At 42.1% G+C, this 19,049-nt stretch overlaps 1 protein-coding gene across 7 annotated transcripts in view; it reads right to left on the bottom strand.

Moving 5' to 3' along the window:
• The window catches only part of RPS6KA3 (ribosomal protein S6 kinase A3), a 117,366-nt gene extending 102,331 nt beyond the window's left edge, over nt 1–15,035 (bottom strand). For 2 of the 7 annotated variants that reach the window (XM_027096163.1, XM_027096165.1), the window contains exon 1: nt 14,622–15,033. In XM_027096163.1, coding sequence (XP_026951964.1) covers nt 14,622–14,690 — 69 coding nt within the window. In that variant the 5' untranslated portion in view covers nt 14,691–15,033. Of the gene's footprint in view, nt 1–1,159; nt 1,468–10,819; nt 10,918–14,621 lie in introns of those variants that run through there. The other 5 variants (XM_027096170.1, XM_027096164.1, XM_027096167.1 and 2 more) reach the window with 5 other exon arrangements.
• Between the last annotated feature and the right edge of the window lie 4,014 nt (nt 15,036–19,049).

Genomic DNA, 19,049 nt, shown 5'->3' with positions numbered 1-19,049 from the left:
GAGACATTTTTATTTCTTCCTTTCCAATCTGTATGTCTTTAATCATGTGTTTTGCACATTATTAATATTTTTATTCAACTTTAATATGGTGGACTACATCAATTGATTTTTTGAATACTGAACCAGTCTTACACCCCTGGAATACAACCCACTTGGTCATGCTGTATACTTCTTTTTATATGTTGCTGGATTTGTTTTGCTAATATTTTGTTGAGCATTCTGTGTCTATATTCTTAAGGGATACTGATGTGGAGTTTTCTTTTCTGTACTGTCTTTAGGTTTTGGTATCAGGGTGATACTGGCCTCAAAAAATGAGTAGTGATATGCTTCCTCTTCTATTTTCTGGAAGAGAATGTGTAGAATTCATGTTATTCTTGATGTTCCAGATCCTTCTTTTATCATTTCCTTTCTGCTTGAAGAACGACCTGTAGTCATTCCTTCACGGTCTGTTACAGACACATTCTCTTAGCTTCCCTTCACCAGAGACTGCTTTGATTGCACCTTCACGCTAGAAGGATATTTTCACTGGGTATAGAATTCTGGGTTGCAGATCTTTTCTTTCAGCACTTAAAAGACAGTGTGCCATTTCCCTCTGGCTTCGATGGTTTTTAATGTGGGATCTACTGTCATTTGAATTATTATTCCCCTATAGGTAATAGTTCAGTTCTAACTGCTTTTAAGATTTTTTGTCTTTTACTTTGATTTAGAAACAAATTTTAACTGTGGTAAAATACACCTAGCATGAAATTTACTGTCTTAACTGTTTTTTAGTATGAAGTTCAGTATGCTAAGTATATTCACATTGGGTTTCCCTGGTGGCGCAGTGGTTGAGAGTCCGCCTGCTGATGCAGGGGACGCGGGTTCGTGCCCTGGTCCAGGAAGATCCCGCATGCCGCGGAGCGGCTGGGCCCGTGAACCATGGCCGCTGAGCCTTCGCGTCCGGAGCCTGCGCGTCCGGAGCCTGTGCTCCGCAACGGGAGAGGCCACAACAGTGAGAGGGCCGCATACAGAAGAAAAAAAAAAAGTATATTCACATTCTTGTGCAACCAATCTCCAAAATTTTTCATCTTGCAAAATTGAAATTCTATACCCATTAAACAATTTCACATTTCCGAAGGTTTGATTTTGACGTGCCTAGGTGTGGATTACTTTAGTTTACCTTATTTGGAGTTCAATCAGCTTCTTGAATCTGTAGGCTTACATCTTTTGCCAAACTGGGGAAATTTCAGGCATTATTTCTTCAAGTCCACCTTTTTTCTCTGCTTCTGAAACTGTGGTGACATGAATATTAAATCTTCTGTTAATGTTCCCAGGCCCCTGAGACACTCCATTTATTTTTCAGTTTATTTTTACTCTGCTATTCAGATTGAGTAATTTCTATTGCTCTATCTTCAATTTTATTGACTCTTTCCAGTCACCTCCATTTTTTTTTTTTTTTTTGGCTGCACCACGTGTGGGATCTTAGTTCCCTGACCAGGGATCGAACTCGCACCCCCTGCAGTGGAAGCACAGAGTCTTAACCACTGGACTGCCAGGGAAGTCCCTCCATTCTTCTATTGAGCCCATGTAGTAAGTTTATTTCAGTTATTGCATTTTTCGGTTCTAAAGTGTCCATTTTCTACTTTATTTCTTTTCTGAGACTAATTTTTCATTTGTTTCAAATGTGTTTGTGGTTGCTCACTGAAGTATTTTTATGATGGCTGTTTTAAAATCCTTGTCAGACAATTCCAATATATGAAGCATCTCCGTGCTGGTATCTGGTGCCTTTTTTCTCATTCATGATGCAATTTTCTTGGGTCTTAGTGTAAGTGAACTTCAGCTGTATAATGGACATTTTGGAGATTTTAAGACTCTGGATCCTATTTAATCTTTTTTAGCAGGCAGTCTACCAGTTGAGGTGTAGTGTGAGGGCAGGGTGAGTGTGTATGTTCAGCTTCCTGCTGGGCTCCGCCAACACCACCCTGGCAAAAGTGGAGCAATGACTCACATTGCTTTTTTGCAGATGGGTGGGATGGAAGTTCAGCTTCACTCTTGTTCCCAGTGAGAGTGGGGCACCAACCCATACCACCTCATTGCCTCTGAGCAGGGGTGCAAGCTCAGCTCCCTGACAGACCCTACTGACAATAGGAAGAGGGGAAGTGGAGGGCTGACTCACACTGCTTCATTGCTGCAGGGTAGAGTGGAGTTCAGCAGAGTTCAGCGGAGTTCAAGGTAGACTTCAGCTCCCTGAAAGGCCCAGCTGACAACAGGAGAGGGGAGAGGGAGAAGTGGGGTGCCAATCAGCCCTGCCATCTACCACTCTGTTCCACCTCGTAGATGCCAGATGGAGGTGGCATCTGGGCCCTACTGCATCAGCGGAGGGGGGAAGCAGCGTTGACCAGGCCACCTCCAACCATCTTGTTCTGCCTTGTTGATGCTGGGTGAGGGTGGACCTCACTGACACAGGGCGGGGGGAGGCTTAGTGGGGACTAGTCCTACCTCACACTACCTTGTTATGCCTCATTGCTTCCAGGTTGGAGTGGAGGCTCAACTGGCTGCTGGACCCCACTGACACTACCCTAGTGAGAACACCACCTCCTTCTGTAGGGAGTGGGACAGGCGTGGTGGTGAGGGAATATCAGGTCCCTGCACAACCTGCCAAAGCCACCGAGCAGGGGGAATCAAAGTGCTGTTTGTTTTTGCTAGGCAGCGAAGGGGAGAAGGGGCGATTAGGTCCCTGATCTGCCCAGCCACAAGCACTGCCACTTGCTTCTTAGAAGCAGGGTGGGGTTTTTCTGTTGGTGTTTGGCTACAGTAGGGTGGGTATTGTCAAAAAGGTTTACTGTTGTTAGCCCACCCTTTCTTTAGTCATCTGGCTAAAGAGAACAGGCTTTTCTTGGAACCCTTTTTGTCTGCGCCTGTTGGTGGTTCCAGGTTGGAGGCTTTTAAAACACCCTGTCCAGGATATATGGGAGGCAATAAGAACACCCAGGGAACTCACTACTTGTGTCATTCCTTTAATCCCAAAGTCTGTAGGCAGTCTGCTTTCTAATTTCCACCTTTCAGAGTGTTCCTGTACTTGTTTGCTGTGATGTCTTAGGTGTTTTAGTTGTAAAGGAAGACCTAGGAGGAAAAGGACTCCTCCACCTTGGCAGAACCAGAAGTCTCCACCAAGTGATTAATTTTTATGTTGAAAATAACATTTTCTGTGTGTGTGTGTGTGTGTGTGTGTGTGTGTGTGTGTGTGTTAAAAGAAACTTTACTGGGTGTTTGGGGTAATGACATTTATTTTCTAGGTTTCCACATTATGGTTAAAAATGCACTATGGAAAACTGCTATATAACATCATAGATCAGAACTTTCCCCTAAAGTTCCGATTATGTTTATATCATTCCTGGCTAATTTAGCTTGCTTCATGTTATTCAACTGCCAGTCCACCTCAGTACTTTCACACTATAATATTCCAAAGGAAAGAATTCTATCTCATTCATTATCACCTAGTACTATACCACACAAATTCAGAACAGCCAGGGGGAAAAGATCCCTTTAAAACTCATTTTGAGCTCCTCTTTTTAATAATCCAAGGCAAATCTTATTTTTAACTTGCCTGTGACATTTCTCTCTTTAAGTAACCCCCCTTACTGCTATCAACATCCATTGTGATAGTTATTTTTCTTGAATTATACCAAGAGCCAGGAGGAACTTGAAGGAAAGAAGGCCAACAGGGGTTTTGCTTTGCATTTTCACTACTTTAAATGAAACGTCTGTATATCTCACTTTAAGAGATGGATCCTTGAAAATTCATTTATTTGTTGACTTATATTTAATTTCAGAGATTCTAGACTTTTTGTTTTGACTGACCTTCAATTAATTCCTGTACTCTTGCTTTAAATAAGAAACTATAGAATAGTATAACAAGACTGAGGAGACTGTAAGGAAAAATATCACTGCCTCAATTTTTGCTTTCTTTGTATAATTTGTTTTATAATTAATCTTTTAACTCTTTGTTGTGTTCCTCTAGAAACTGTTCTGGCTGGGAGAAGGTGTGGCCCAGGTGAAGCAGGGCTCTATTCACCCAACTGGAAAGCCATTGTTCTAGAAAAAGCTTTTTATTTATCACATCTAAAAATAAAGGAAATCTTTTAAAAGTGCAAACTGAAACTAAGTTTTCTGAGAACTATGTATATAACATGACACAGATAAGGATCTTCTATATCAGCATTAGAGCAAAACTCCATTTAAGTCCCTAAATCAGCAGCAAAATAAGCACGAGAACTATGGATACAAGTAGACAATAAGCACATGAAAACATCCTTCACATTCCCAGTCATTAGAGAAATGTAAATCAAAACCACAATGAGATACCACTTTCAAACACACTAGGGTGGTTATAATGAAAAAAACAATAACAAGTGTTGGTGAGGATGTGGAGAAACTGAAACCCTCGTGCATTGCTGGTGCGAATGTAAAATGATACAAACAAGTTGGAAAACTATTTGGCAGTTCCTCAAAATATTAAATATAGACTTACCATATGACACAGCAATTCCACTCCTAGGCAAACACCCAAGAGAACTGAAAACATGTTCACATAAAAGCTTGTATACAAATGTTCATAGCAGCATTATTTATAATACCCCCAAAATGGAAACAATCCAAATGTCCACCAACAGATACACTGATAAACAAAACTGCTATAACCACACAATAGATTACTCAGCCATAAAAATGAAGCATTGACACATGCTACAACACTGATGAACCCTGAAAACATTATGTTAAGTGCATGATGTCGACACAAAGGCCACATATCATATGATTCCATTAACATGAAATGTCCAGAATAGGCTAATCTACAGAGACAGAAATTAGATTATTAGTTGCCAGGGGCTGGGGGAAGGAGGGAATAGGGAGTGACTGCTAATGAGTATGGCATTTTGGAGGTCATGAAAATCTTCTGGCACTAGATAGTGGTGATGGTTGCACAACTTTGTGAATATACTAAAGACCACTGAATTGTATACTTTACAAGGGTACAATTTTGTGGTATATAAATCATATCTCAATTTTTAAAAAGATTAACTAGGGCTATTTAACCTAAGAATCAAAAAACCCAAAGGGGGGGGAAAAGTCACCAATGATCAACGTTTCTTTAAATTTCCTTTTCTTTTACTGTAGCAAGATAATTGGCAACTTTTTCAGGTTGTGCCACATCCTGTTTTCTGGCACTCTGAGGGAAAGTCAAATACATTTTTCTGAAAAGAAGATGCAAATATAAAGAGGTAATGATTTAATAAGCTGCAATTAAAAAACAGAGCACAGTTACTCAAGCACACACCTAGGGGCTTCTGTATGGAGAGGTGTTAAGTTACATCTGGACAAACCCCCTTTTTCAAGTACAGTAGTTTTTGTTTCAAATTCTCACTTGTAAGATAGTTGTTTAGAAATCTCAAAAAAATTTCCCATACGATGTCACATACGATGCTGTTTCTCAGGCCAGCTCACAAAAGCTTATTTTACCCATGCTGTATTTGGAGAGTAATATCAATTTTGCTTTTCTAAGTCTCCCTGTACGTTCCCATGAAAACATCTGCTCAATACAAACCACCTGGACCCTTTTGCCCTTAGGAGGAGATGTCATCTAGACCGAGTCACTCACCTCTACGCTGTTTTCAACCAAAGCAGGGCAGTCTAGTGGAAAATCAGTGGGATTGCAATCTGCGAGACCTGGTGTTTGAACCCTGCCTCCTCCACTTAACAGCTGTGCAACCATGAACAAGTTACTTAACCTCTCTAGGCTTCAGTTTCCTCACCTGTAAGTTGAGGTTAATTACATCTACCTTATTCAAGTTGATATACACAAAGCGTCTAGTCAGAGAGGGCATTCAGTATATGTTAATCTCCAAGATGAACCAATCTACTTTCCCAGTATTAATTAGCATAGTATAGTGAACAAAATGCACCAATTCTGATAGCTAAATTTCCCCAATGCTTCGATGTTATCACTTGAATGAGAAATGTCACTGTAAAGTTAGTAAAGTTGTAGAAAGTGCAGAATGGTTATTTGAGGGGCATGTACCACTTAGGAGGGCTTATCAAAATCTTCAGGGTAGAAGAGAGACAAGACGAAGCTGATTAAACATAATTTGAAACAGCATATTAAATATATTTTTCATTTAGAAAAAGCTTTAGCCTATTAATTTCAAACTACAAGTAAGAAAAGGTAGAGTTGAAAAACACTGGTGTAGAAAAAAGGGTTCAGTTTGTGCTAATTCTATAATCTAGAACTGTGCTGTTCAATGTGGTAGCCAATAGCCACAGATGACTATTGAAATTTAAATTAATTAAAGTTAACTTAAAAATTCAGTTCCTCAGCCATACTGGCCACATTTCAAGTGCTCAGTAGCCACACATGTGGCTGGCTAGTGGCTACTGAATGGTACCCATCTAGAAGCTGGGGTTTTTTTTTAAGTGCATCTTTCCTATTATTTTATATTCTTTTCAGGTAGACTCCTCTGCTCCTAAATGTGAAAAAGTGAAATAACATCCTGGGTAACTGAGGTTTTTAGTAGAGATTCTACAAGATTTCTGGAGTGAAGATTTCTCCCAAAACATTGCACTTGAGGTGCACTTCAATCTATTAATGTCAAAATGAACTTTTGTTTCAGGCTATCATTTGCCATCTGCTTCTAACACATATCAAATGGCTGAACCAAGTTTCCTATAACAAGTTTTGTGGGCCAAAGGATTAGACGCAAGCTCACAGAAATCTAGATGACCAGGTCAGACATGAAGATGAGATCATCATCATATGTAAGATTATAAAAATCAATTAACATGGTGGATAAAACAATTAATTTTTAAGGTATGTAAGAAACCATGGATAGAGTATTAGTTAAGATGGGAAAATCTGATTTAAGTTATGCTACTGCTGTAATTCTATTTATACTAATAGAGGGGAAGACTGATAGGAAGTATAAAAGTGCTTTTGGATTTACACATAAATGTAGGATTATCTAATATTCAGGCAACTAGCACTATTTCATGAAAAAACAAAACAAAACACAAAAATACCCTCCAAAAGACAATGTGGAGAGCTGACTCCAGGTGGGGCAGTAGGCTAGCCTCCTGATCTTTCGTTCATTCACATTCCTTTCTAGCTGATACCTTCAAGAGAAAAAGGTACATATTCAGAGTAGGTAATGCCAGTAATTGAGCTATTCCGTTATGGTATGCTGAAGCATAAAATCACTGTTTGTTAGTAGGTAATACGCCCCTCGAATACCCCTGACTCCAGAGGTATGTGTATATAATGGGCAGAGATCAGAAAAAGGGTGAGGAAGTCATTTTACATCATTGGTAAGCTGTAAGTAAACTTTTTTTTAAAGATGAAGTAACAATGTTCCCAAGTTAAAAACAGCTGCATCAAAATGTCATTAATCCTAGCTGTTGTCTAGTAACTTCAAGTTTGAAGCAATTAATTAAAAAAGAATGGGAGAAGTAGACAGATTGACAGCAGCATAAAATAGCAAATGATAAGAGTTTTTAAAAACTATGAATATTAAACGTAAATTACAGAGTAAGTCCATGAGGGAGCCATTTAGTAGGGGCAATTAGCTTGATATTAAGGTAGAATATGACCATTACCTTTCAAAACACTGAATTTTAAAAGTTTAAATTATTTCAAACTTTTATTTAAACTACTGCATTTAAATTTTTAGTCCACTATTAAGATGGAAAATTGTTACACAAATTAATTTAGAAAGACTCCAATTCAAAATGAAACAAAAACTCGTTTGACAGTTACAGAGAAAAAGATTTGATACAGTCAATTAAACATTAACAGCTTGTTTCCAGGCAATACTGGATCATGTTACTGTAGTTATCAGACTTTCCAAAACTGTGTTCTGCAAAGCACTTGTGTCCTCTGAGACTTCAATAGATGGTTCATGAAAAAGGCGGTGCTGACATCAAGTCTCAAATGCTGTGAGCTATTTCCTTTTTGCAGATTCAGCATGTACATTATCATCTTAAAAGTTCTAAGATGTTATGCAGTAAAGACATTGGTCAGATCTCATTTAATTCCACAATCCCCAAATTTATTTGATGATGTCACGCTCCTTTGGTTTTTTTGGAGGGAGAAGATGGTTGTTGGGGCACAGACACACTTTGAAAATTTTCAGAGACTTCTCAGTTGAAAATACCATGTGGACTATTGAAAGTTCCTTAAGTACCAGTATCACATAACAGAACAAAAACCAAAGGATTGTATTTCTAGACAGGAAAAGCCAGTCACTCATGGCATATTCAAATAACCAAAATAAATGTGTTTATAGTAATGGGGAGGGAAGTGTGCCATATTAATTTCTGTCCCTAAAAAATGAAATTAACAGAACTGATCCTAAAATATAAAAAGGTGTGCACATTTTGTTTTGGTACTTTTTAGAAAGTAAGTTAAAATTCTACCTATTGATGCTATATATTGACTTTATTTCTTCAGAGACACACTTCCTTCAAGAGGTTGACATATAGGGTATACCATATTTCAACAATTACAAGACACCATCGTGTGTGAGATATACTATTATCTTATATATCACTAAGAGAAAAAAGCCCCTGCTGATTAAACAATGACATGCTGTGGACTGTGAGAGGGCTTCCAATTTGAGCAACGTTGAAATATGAACATTCTTTTTTTCTTCCTTCTTCCGCACATATTCTTCAAAATGTTTTTTATGTGTTTCCCCCCTCTAAAGACAATATTGAAGAGGGGAACAATATAAAAAAGGATAAGATTCAAGAGATTTCTGTTCACCTTACCCTTACAGTTATATTCAGATATTATAAAGGTTCTCTTTAAACAGATCAATCAAACAAACCATTTTGTTTGTTTGTTTTTCTTTTTGTTTTTTTTGTTTGTTTGTTTGTTTTTTGCGGTATGTGGGCCTCTCCCGTTGCGGAGCACAGGCTCCTGACGTGCAGGCTCACAGGCCCAGCCGCTCCGCGGCATGTGGGATCTTCCCGGACCGGGGCACGAACCCATGTCCCCTGCATCGGCAGGCGGACTCTCAACCACTGCGCCACCAGGGAAGCCCCAAACAAACCATTTTTAATTGTTCTGTTTGATTCTGGAAAAATTACCCCAGAGGAAAAACACAGAACTTCCTAAGACAGTGCTGTTTGAGAGATGATTCATTATAACTATTATTTATTAAATACAAACCATGTACTGACCCAAGTGCTTTACATATATTATCATTCGATTCTCACCACAACCCCATGAGGTAGATATTATTTTCATGCCTATTTTACAGATTAGGACGTTGAAGCATAGAGACATTAAATAACTTGCATAAGATTACAAAGATATTAAGTGGCAGAGACAGGGCTCAAACCCAGGTCTTCATGGCTCCAAAATTTATGTACTTTAACACTTTGCCATACATCCAAATTATCCCACAAAGTAGAATAAGTAAAATTGAAATATTTAATTGCCAGTAACTAATGTATTTGCTTAAAATAGCCAAATGTATTAAATGATAGTTATGTTCTACACAGATACATTTTATCCTGTTTTATACAACGAATATAGTATATTTGTGTTTGTTTTGTTAACTTGACACATTTTACTTAACAATTAAAATTTACAGTTGTTTTATCTTTGCTTCTATGCTATTTGGTATTAAATTGAAAAACCAGAGTATCTGAGATTTGGTAACTTTCCCAGATTAACGAAAGGCACAGGAAACTGTATCAACTCCTAAAGATGGGGGGGGGGGGAGTGCGATAAATCTAATGCCAAGTATTAAAATGCAACTGCTTGTTTTTTCTTTCTATTACATGAAATGGGGAACGGGATGTGTAAAATATACATTTGCTCGATTGCATTCCAATGCTTTAAAACTTGTCATTCACCAAAACACATAAACAACTGAGCACTATCACACTCATGCATTACCAAGAGACCACCAAGATGTCACTGTTGTACACTGTAATCTGAACCACTGGGTCTAAAGCATCCAGTCTGCACTGGACAAACTGGGCCACTTGACGTCATCCATCATTCACAGCCTGGAAGATCACATGTCCCTGAACACAGAACTCTAGAGCAAATCTTCTCAACGATCACAATGGTATAAATTTTTTAGTGGATGATAAATTAAAAAAAATCTTTAGAACAACTCTTCTGCAATTCAGACTTCTGAGAAATGATCTGCTATATATATATATATATATATATATATATTTATTTATTTATTTTATTTTTTTGCGGTACGCGGGCCTCTCACTATTGTGGCCTCTCCCGTTGAGGAGCACAGGCTCCGGACGCGCAGGCTCAGCGGCCATGGCTCACAGGCCCAGCCACTCTGCGGCATGTGGGATCTTCCCGGACCAGGGCACAAACCCGTGTCCCCTGCATCAGCAGGCGGACTCTCAACCACTGCGCCACCAGGGAAGCCCGATCTGCTATATTTTTGATCATTCTATAATTTACTGAATGTCATGTCCTTGGTCAAGAGTGCACATCCCAATTATGCCACTCTTCTTATATAAAAATAAGACATACTCATTGTGATTTCCAGAAACATACTAATGAAAAGGCAAAGTCTGCCTATACTTGTTTCTTTAATTGGATAAGTTTCCCTCTTTATCTTAAAATTTAAATGTATCAAAGAAGTTTCTCGTTTTGGATTAACCCCATCAGTATAGGATCAAGCTTCCAAAATAACGCAAACCTTCCTAAATTCTAGTTTAACAAAAACTGATATTATAATCACTGAAAACAACAAAGTGCTCAATAATGTGTCACAGTTACTCGACAGTTGACATGTAACAATACCTGTCCTCTCCTCAGATCTTCACTTGGGGGAAAGAAAAAAACCTGAAAGGTGGTAAAAATGAAACAGGAAAAGGAAAAGAAACTTAATAAAACATTATTTTTTCAAAATCAAAGATCACACTTTAATAGAATGTTTTTCCCTACAGATGAAACATAAGAAACCTAATATTGATACAGTGGAAATATTACAGAATCCAATAAAATCTTTGAGGTTAAAAATGGTTGCACACCCACTGAAGATGGTTTCCAAAACAAGGGTCTCATTTTTTATAAATAAAATATTTATACAGTTAATATTTTTCAATGCACTATGGAACTTGTCATTTAAAGGAATTCGAGGTAACTATTTTTACATAACACATTTCTATAAAGCAAAAAGAACCTCCTTAATTTTATTATTTTTGAAAATTGTTCATATTTACATTTACTATAATATATCTTTACTAAAAATGAGAAAAAGGTGTCACTTTAGGTCAGGTTTATGATCCAGTAAATGTCCCTAATAGCAGTGGCAAGAGTTTGTAGAAAAGAATAGCCACAATTCCTGGATATCCATCTCCTAAACAGTCAAATATTCAAAAACACACTAGCGTCTTTAACTCATTAAAGAGTTCTGAATTCACCTGGACTATTTAGGAAGCTATTTTGTTTTTAATCTTGTACCAACCTTGACTTTGCTCACATAGTACTTCCTTTATTATTCTAAATTTGCTTCTTTAAACATTTGGCATAGTTCTAGCCTATCATGTTTTGACCCATGTTTGAGTTCAACCACAAGGGTTTTTTTGTTTTGAGCACCATGAGACCCATGTGAGGTCAAGAAGACATGTAAAGGAATGAAGAAACTGCCTGTACTTTTAGTGAGGTACTCAGTTCTTTTAAGATTGCTCATATTTCAATGTAAGATTAAAATGATAAGAACAGAGATAAAATTGATAATTACCCTATTCCTGACCTTCATAATTAATTCGTCGGTCATCTAGGGGGCCTATACTATGTATGCGCCAGGCACTGTGTTAAGAGCTGAGGATACAGAGAAAAAAAAGAAGTCTCAGCTTTGAAGAATTCACAGTCTCCTAGGGAAGAGACCATAAATGTAAATTTCTATAGAGATCAACCCTGAAATCTTTTAGCCTGAAGAGAAACAATCTGATGTTTTTTTACTCAAATGACTATTTTTTAAAAATCGTAAAATACAACTATTCACTGATAAGAACTTACTGAGGAGGAGATGGCATAATGCTAAGCATAATACTAAGTTCAATATCAGACTTCCAAATGAAAATTTTCAACCTTTTCCTTACTGGTTTCAGTATTTCCAAATTTGCGTCAGAAGTAATTTACTTGAAACAGCTGAACAACCAAAGGCAATAAATATCTAAAGGCAATTTGTTAAAATCTAATTTTAATAAATCTAGGCAACACTGGCTCTGACTGACATACCTTATGCCAGAATATCAAGAAAATTACTTGAAAATGGCAAATTGTGGGAACCTATCTGCCAGGTTCTGGAAACCATGACAGTAACTGAAATAACCAGGCTTTAACAAATGAGATATCTTATAATACCATAATTGTTTTTGAAAAATACTTGACCTCTAACTACCGGTTTACTTATTTATACTGATTTTTTTCCACAAAAGATTTGAAACAGCTACCCTAGCATAAAGCAAAGCACATGAATTATATCCATCTGGCTCTGAATTATGGCTCTGCCATTTACTATTTATAATCTTTGTGCCCTTAACTTTTGAGATCAGTTTCTTAATCTGTAACAATGGGGACCATAATCCTACTCTGTTGGGTCATAGGAAGGATAAAATGAAATAGCATGAGCACAGTATCTGGCATATAGTAAGTGCTAAATAAACATTAGCTTTGTGCTTTCTTTATCCAATTGTATGCTATATAGAAAAAGGATCAGGTGGAATTTTAAATGACTTTTTTTTTTAACACACTGATGCGTGCCAAGCAGAAGTGTGGACTGATTACGAGTTGCAAATGTTAACGTTTGCATTTAAAAATCAGGCTCAAAGCAAATTCAATTTCTTTCCATAAGGTCGGCACTCTGAGAACACATTTTAGCTATATTACTTAATATAACCTTTTAGCTATATTACTTAATGCAAAAATTTTTCTGAAGGAAAAAAATGAATGAAAAGAGCCCCGGGAGCACTATGTTTCATACTATCCAATTCCAAAGATGATTAAACATTCTAAATTTGATTTTCTTACAAAAAATTCACAGTATTAGACTGGCTAACAATTTTAAATGAAATTCTCGTAGATTTCCTTTAAAAAATTATTTTTCAGGAAACATCTATTAATGTGTTTTCTATTGAAGAGCAGCGTTTCGTTTAGGTTTTAAAAATATGATCCAAGTCGCAAAATACTAAGCACCAACCGTAAGCACTATTACAATTCTGCATGCGATAAAGAGAGAGCAAGTAAACATTTTATACAGTAGCGGAGGTGACTAGGGAAAAAGTGCAAAGTGATTTGAACTGATCCCCGTCCGCCTCCCCCTCCATTCTACCCGAGAATGCAAGTGTCCCGCATCTCAGATCAAACTGAGCCTCGGTCTTACTGACGTAACCAGTAACCCTATCCACCTCTCACACTGCGGAGGCCGGCAGGGCAGCGGCTGCCGCCAAGTACACCACTCATCAGAGCCTGCCCCATTCCACCCCCGCGCTTCAGTCATGCTTTCCAGAAATGGGGTCACTCGCTCAGTAACTATTACACACACGCAGCCTATCATCCTGTAATCCCCCAAAGTCCGCTGTGGGGAATAGAAGACAGCAAAAAGTCAAGAAGGAAGAATCACAGACGCGCCACCATCAGGAATTGATTTTCCGCTCCGGAGAGGAGCGCTGATGCCCTGGAATGGGTCTCGTCTGGATTATTTTCGCAGACCCCGAGTTGGTTCTGGGACAGGGGCGGCTGCGAAGAGTCGGGCGAATTCTGTTTTGCCCTGTTTAGGTATAGTGTTTGGGTCACTCGGGTGGGTATCTCAGGGACGGTCACCAGATCGCGGACAAGGAAAACCAGAAACCCCTTTACTGCGGCCGCTGATCTCCTTGAATACCACCCTCTCACCTCCATGGACAGGAAACTCAAGTTAAACTCGCAGGGACGGGGTCCTCGAGCTCAGGGACCTCAGAAACGGGGCGGGGGGGGTGGTGGAGGACCTCAGGCTTCCACTCTCTCCCTTACAGCAGCAGAAACCGCTGCGGCAGATGGGGGGGGGGCAGAAACCCTTGGCTGTCCCGCACCCCTTACCCGAAACCCTCACAGGTCGCCACCCCTGCCCTGGGCCGTTCCTGCCCCCGCGCGCCCGGCTCCCCGGGGCAACCCCCTCCCCCGGCCGGGCTCGAGAGTCCCCTCTCCCCAGCGAACCCAATCCACACCCCTCCCGCATCCCCCAAAGTCACCGGGGTCCAGGGAAGCCCCCGACCAGGCAGGGCCAAACTTCTCAACTCCTCGCCAGCCCCCGCTGCGCCTCCCGCTCCCCCCACGCAAAGTTGATGAAAATCGGCTTCTTGCAGAGCCCCGGCGCCCACTCCAAACCCCACGCGCCACCACACCACAGCCCCCCGAGGGAGGAAAGGGAGGGGAGAGTGCGGGTGGGAGGAACAGAAGGGCAAATAGATCAACCCCAACTATCCAAACCGGAATCCCGAACCAAGGGGAGACGCGAGCGGCAGAGGAAGGGGCCGAGTGGTCGGCTCCCGGGAGGGGAGCGAACTGGCGGGGGCGCGGGGAGGGGGCGCGCCGGCCCCGGCCGCTCGGCTGCACTCACCTCAGCGCTGTCGGACGGGCTCTCCACAGCCATCTTCTGCCACGGGTCCGCCAGCTGCGCCAGCGGCATCTTCCCCCCCGGCCCGCCGCCTTCACCGCCTCCTCCCTCCCCGCCCGCCCCGCGGCCGGCCCCGCTCCGTCGCCGCCCGAGCCACACGGCAGCAGTGGCGGCAGCAGCTGCAGCAGTAGCGGCGGCTGCCCGGGAGAGGGCTCGGCGCCGACACCGACCCTCGAACGCCGCGCGCCCGGCTGGAGACGCCCGCGCGCCGAGCGAGAGCCTCGCGCCGCTGCCGGGCACCGGGTCTCGCCCCTTTCTTCCTCTCCTCCTTCCGCCGCCGGGACTACAGCTCCGCCCCCCCGCCGGTTCCCGCGCCCGCTCCCAGCAGAACAGCAGCCCCCGCGCGCTCCGCTACTTCCGCTCACAACATGGCGCCTAAGCGATACCTGTCTCTCAGAGCGAGGCTCGGCCGTCGCCGCCACCGCCGCGCGCACCCGGGGGCGGGGCCTGGGAAGACACGCCCCTGGCCGCGGCGCTCCGCTAGTCCCTCCTTCCTCGCCCCAGCCACTGCTTCTGGGCCTCGCCTTCTTTCTGGAAGGGCGAGCGGGAGAGATCTGGGGGCGTCGGCTGGAGGTGGGGGAAAGAGGGAAAAGGGAAGAGGTGCGAAAGGCTGGGAGTTTCTAAGTGCCGCGAGTCCGAGCAGGTTGAAGGCTCCTCGGGGATGCAGAGGAGTGGTCCCCGCCCAGCTGGGGAGAGAGATGGGCGAGGCGCAGGGGGCGCAGTACAGTGCCGAGGACCCGGGGAGGGGGCGTCGGGTGTCTTTTCGGCGCGATTCTTCCATGGGTGCACGTGGGCGCGCCGAGTCTATGGGCACATCCCGTAGTGGCCCAGGACCCGCCCTCTCCCAGGGTCACACGATGGGCATTCACCTGCCCCTCCACCCCCCACGACGGGGACACGGAAGGGTATGTGTCCCGGAGCCGCCTGGGGGTTCGGCTCTCGGTTTGAGTCAAGGCTCTCCAAATTGACGCTCTTGTGTTATATTTTTAATATTTGGAATTAGTTTGTCTTGCATGACTCGACCCCCCGCCCCAAGTCCGCAGAGCCCTGGGGCTTCAGGCCCGACCCTCCAAGCGCGCCCCCTCCCCGGGTCTCCGCTGCCTAAATCCCTCACGAAGGAGAAAACAAGGAGGTTCTTTAAGGCTGCCCCTCTCTGCAGAGGTTGGGGAATTATTTATAAATATCTTGTTGGCAGGAGCCCGGGGTTCCTGCTCTTCTGTTGACTTTAAATAAAAGATTAGATTAAAAATCAGGCTGGCGGTGGGTGGAGGAGGGGGGAGAGGGAGAGCTTCTAACTCCTCCCGCCCGAGATAGGGAAGCCCTAGGTTAAGGAAACCCAACCCCCAGAAGGCAACGGAGGGCCGAGGACGGGGAGAACTTGAGGAGAGAAGCCTGGGCGTCTGGAGTGGGTTGGGGGGAGGGGGCGGAGGGTTCGACCCCCTGTTCCCCGCGCCAGGTGCCGCGGCGAGCTCAGTGCGTCCGGGCAGAATTGTGTAAAAGTCCCCAGGCTGAGTGGAAAGCTACCGCAGCGATCGGCTAACCGCCCTACAAGGAGAAGGAAAAAAGTAAAGGGAAATCTCCAGGCGGGCCAGTGCCTCTATCCCCTCAGGCCTCGGCCCAGGCGTCCCGGTCCTCCCACGCCGGGCGACCACAGCGCGACCACCGCTGCGCTCCTGGTGCACGCCTTTTAACAGCTTCCTTTCATCCTCGCGGGACCCGCACACCTGGAGAGCCCTGGCCTCCCTCCCTAACGCAGGTGTGAGGATGAGATTAGAGCCCCACACCTAGCCGGCCAGGTCTGCGCGGGCGGTGCAAGGTTTCTCTCTGGGCCGAGAGAGGCAGGTGTTAGGCTCTTTCTGCTGCCTTCGCCTGCGCGCCCCTGGGCACAGGCTCGAGGCCCGGGAGCCTCGCGGCCACCTGAACAGGCTCCATCTGTTCAGGGAGCCTGAGGAGGCGGCCGGAAATACTCGCTGCGCGCCCTCTCCCGCAGCCTTGGACTCAGGGGGACAGCTCAGGGTTGAGCAACATCTGGGCAGGCTCAGCGTGGTCTGTTGGGTGGGGGTGGGGAGGACTGAGCTCGTGATTTTGTCACCTCCCCCAACATGCTGATTCAAGTGCTGCAAATCCAATCTGGACCCAAAACTCAGCTAATTTGGCAGCCACCGTCTCTGTAACTCCTGACGGTAAAACCAGCTTGCAGAAGTTTGAAGATAAGGAGTTGTGTATTGTTTTTCATTTATGTACAAAGTGCCTAATTTATCTTTCATTTATATTGCAAAGCCACGTTACCATTCCTTACAGCGAAAAGAAGTTGGTCAATTTGGTTACTTTAAGGTAAATTAGCCCCCCAACGGTGATCAATTATTCCAATTAACATTCTTTCTTTAGTAAAAACATACATAGTTGAAAAGAGTTACTGTGTCTAACACTGTCCAGCGCTAAATACGCCGCTCAAAGGGTGAACTAACCTTTTTAAAAATAAATCAAACTGTATACTGAAAAGTTGATTTCGGTATCAATTTTTATTCATTTCCTTTTACCTTGAGAACTAGAGGAATAACTTTTAAAACAGCGAATTGATCTGTAAAAGTAGTGTGAACAGTGATCACATTGCAGGAGTTAAGCATTAAATGAACTTAATAATGGGCTAAAGTACCACTAGCACAGCTGTCTCGCACATAGGATCAACTTGTTAAGTATGTGAATTGATTCGGGAAAACACTATTCTCCTTTCTTTTGCCCAAAAAGAAAAGAAAGCAATTTTTTTTTCCTTTTGGTTAACAATAAACTTTTTTCATTTATTAAATCCAAGAGTGGTGCAACCACTCACTCAGGCTGGGAGAATTTGGGAAAATCAAATGAGGCTGGGGGATTTTTCTTGCAGGTGGCAACAAAAAGAGTTATTTGAACATAGAAGGTGATATTGCCCTGAGCAGGATTACTTTTTTTTCCCCCGTGTTTAAGAAAGGAAAACTCTTAGGTATTCAAAGAATAGCTGCCTCTAGAGAGCACCTGTGCAGGGTAATATGGGAGCCTCTTGAGCATTTAAAATAGGTTGGCTGGTCGCTACCGAGATGTGCTATAAGTGTAAAGTTCACACCAGATTTCAAAGGCTTAGTACCAAAAAAAGAATGTAAAGTAGCTCGTTAATAATTTTATAATGACTATGAGTTGAAATGATACTTTCAATATATTGAGTTAAATAAAATATTTTGTTAAAATTAATTTCCTGTTTCTTTTCACTTTTTTTTTTAATGTGGCTACTATAAAATGTATACTTCCATACGTGGCTTACTTGTCAAGATTGGCATTATAGTTCTACAGGACAGTGCTGCGTTAGCATTGAGCCTTTTATATATTCCTACAAGTCCTGTAATGTTAAGTGATATCCTCACATTCCACTGTCTTTTTGGGCTCCTCTGTGCAAAATCAGCAGAAAGGGTGGATTCAGTTACCTACTGATTCTATACCCCTCCCCCCAACACACACATAAGTCTCTCAGTCAGAACCAAAATATTGGAAAGTTATTACTTGAAACTACAGCAAAGGGAAACAGCAAACCTCAGTCGAAAATCTGGACTAGATTTCCAAGAAATGATTCCTGCTGTATGACAGGACAACCAGATTTAACCTCCTCTGTCCCCAACAATTTCCTGCTATAATTATAACCTTTGTATACAAGTTCAAATGGGCATTTACTTAACAAAATAACATTTGTTCAAAAAATGGAGTTACATCAGTCTGGAAAAGTTACAAGATGACTAAACTATGGCTCATGGCACAATCTCTACCTCATATACAACCAATACTCACAGCTATAGGTTTGTCCCTATAGAAAACAAAGTGTAATCATCAGTGCCCCTCTGAAACAAGTGTTTTCCCTCTACATTATCTGAGCATTTTTACTTTTCATACAAAAAAGAAAAAGTAATCACTAGAGACTATTTAACTATTTCTTTCCAGTGAGAAAGAAAGATAAAACTTAGGCTCAAATTTTATCTTGCGTAAGACAATAATTAAACAAAATATGTGGTGACATCTTTTTTCGTGTGTATGAGTTTCATCTTTTCTTTGAAATTTCCCAAGTAAAAATTATTAACAATATCTTCCTGAATGACACACATCTTAAGAGACAACAAATTCTTCTACACCCATTCGAACGTGTTTTTTACGAGAATTCAAATTTTGGAAAACGTAAGATCTTCTCTAGATTCTCCTGCAGATACAAAGTTCAATGATTCTGGAGTTGCATGTGATGAAAGATGCTAATAAAATCTGTAAGGAACTAAGGGGAAGACAATCTATGATACAAATACTTGAAACGTTTAACATTCTTCAGGGTAAGGCGGTATGGGATCATGATAAGACCAG

This window comes from Aethalodelphis obliquidens, unplaced genomic scaffold (assembly GCF_003676395.1).
Source record: "Aethalodelphis obliquidens isolate GAN/ISIS:26980383/991018 unplaced genomic scaffold, ASM367639v1 scaffold99, whole genome shotgun sequence".
NCBI classification, from domain to species: domain Eukaryota; kingdom Metazoa; phylum Chordata; class Mammalia; order Artiodactyla; family Delphinidae; genus Aethalodelphis; species Aethalodelphis obliquidens.
Note: the sequence above shows the minus strand (reverse complement) of the source record. Positions and strands in the feature narration are given on the sequence as shown.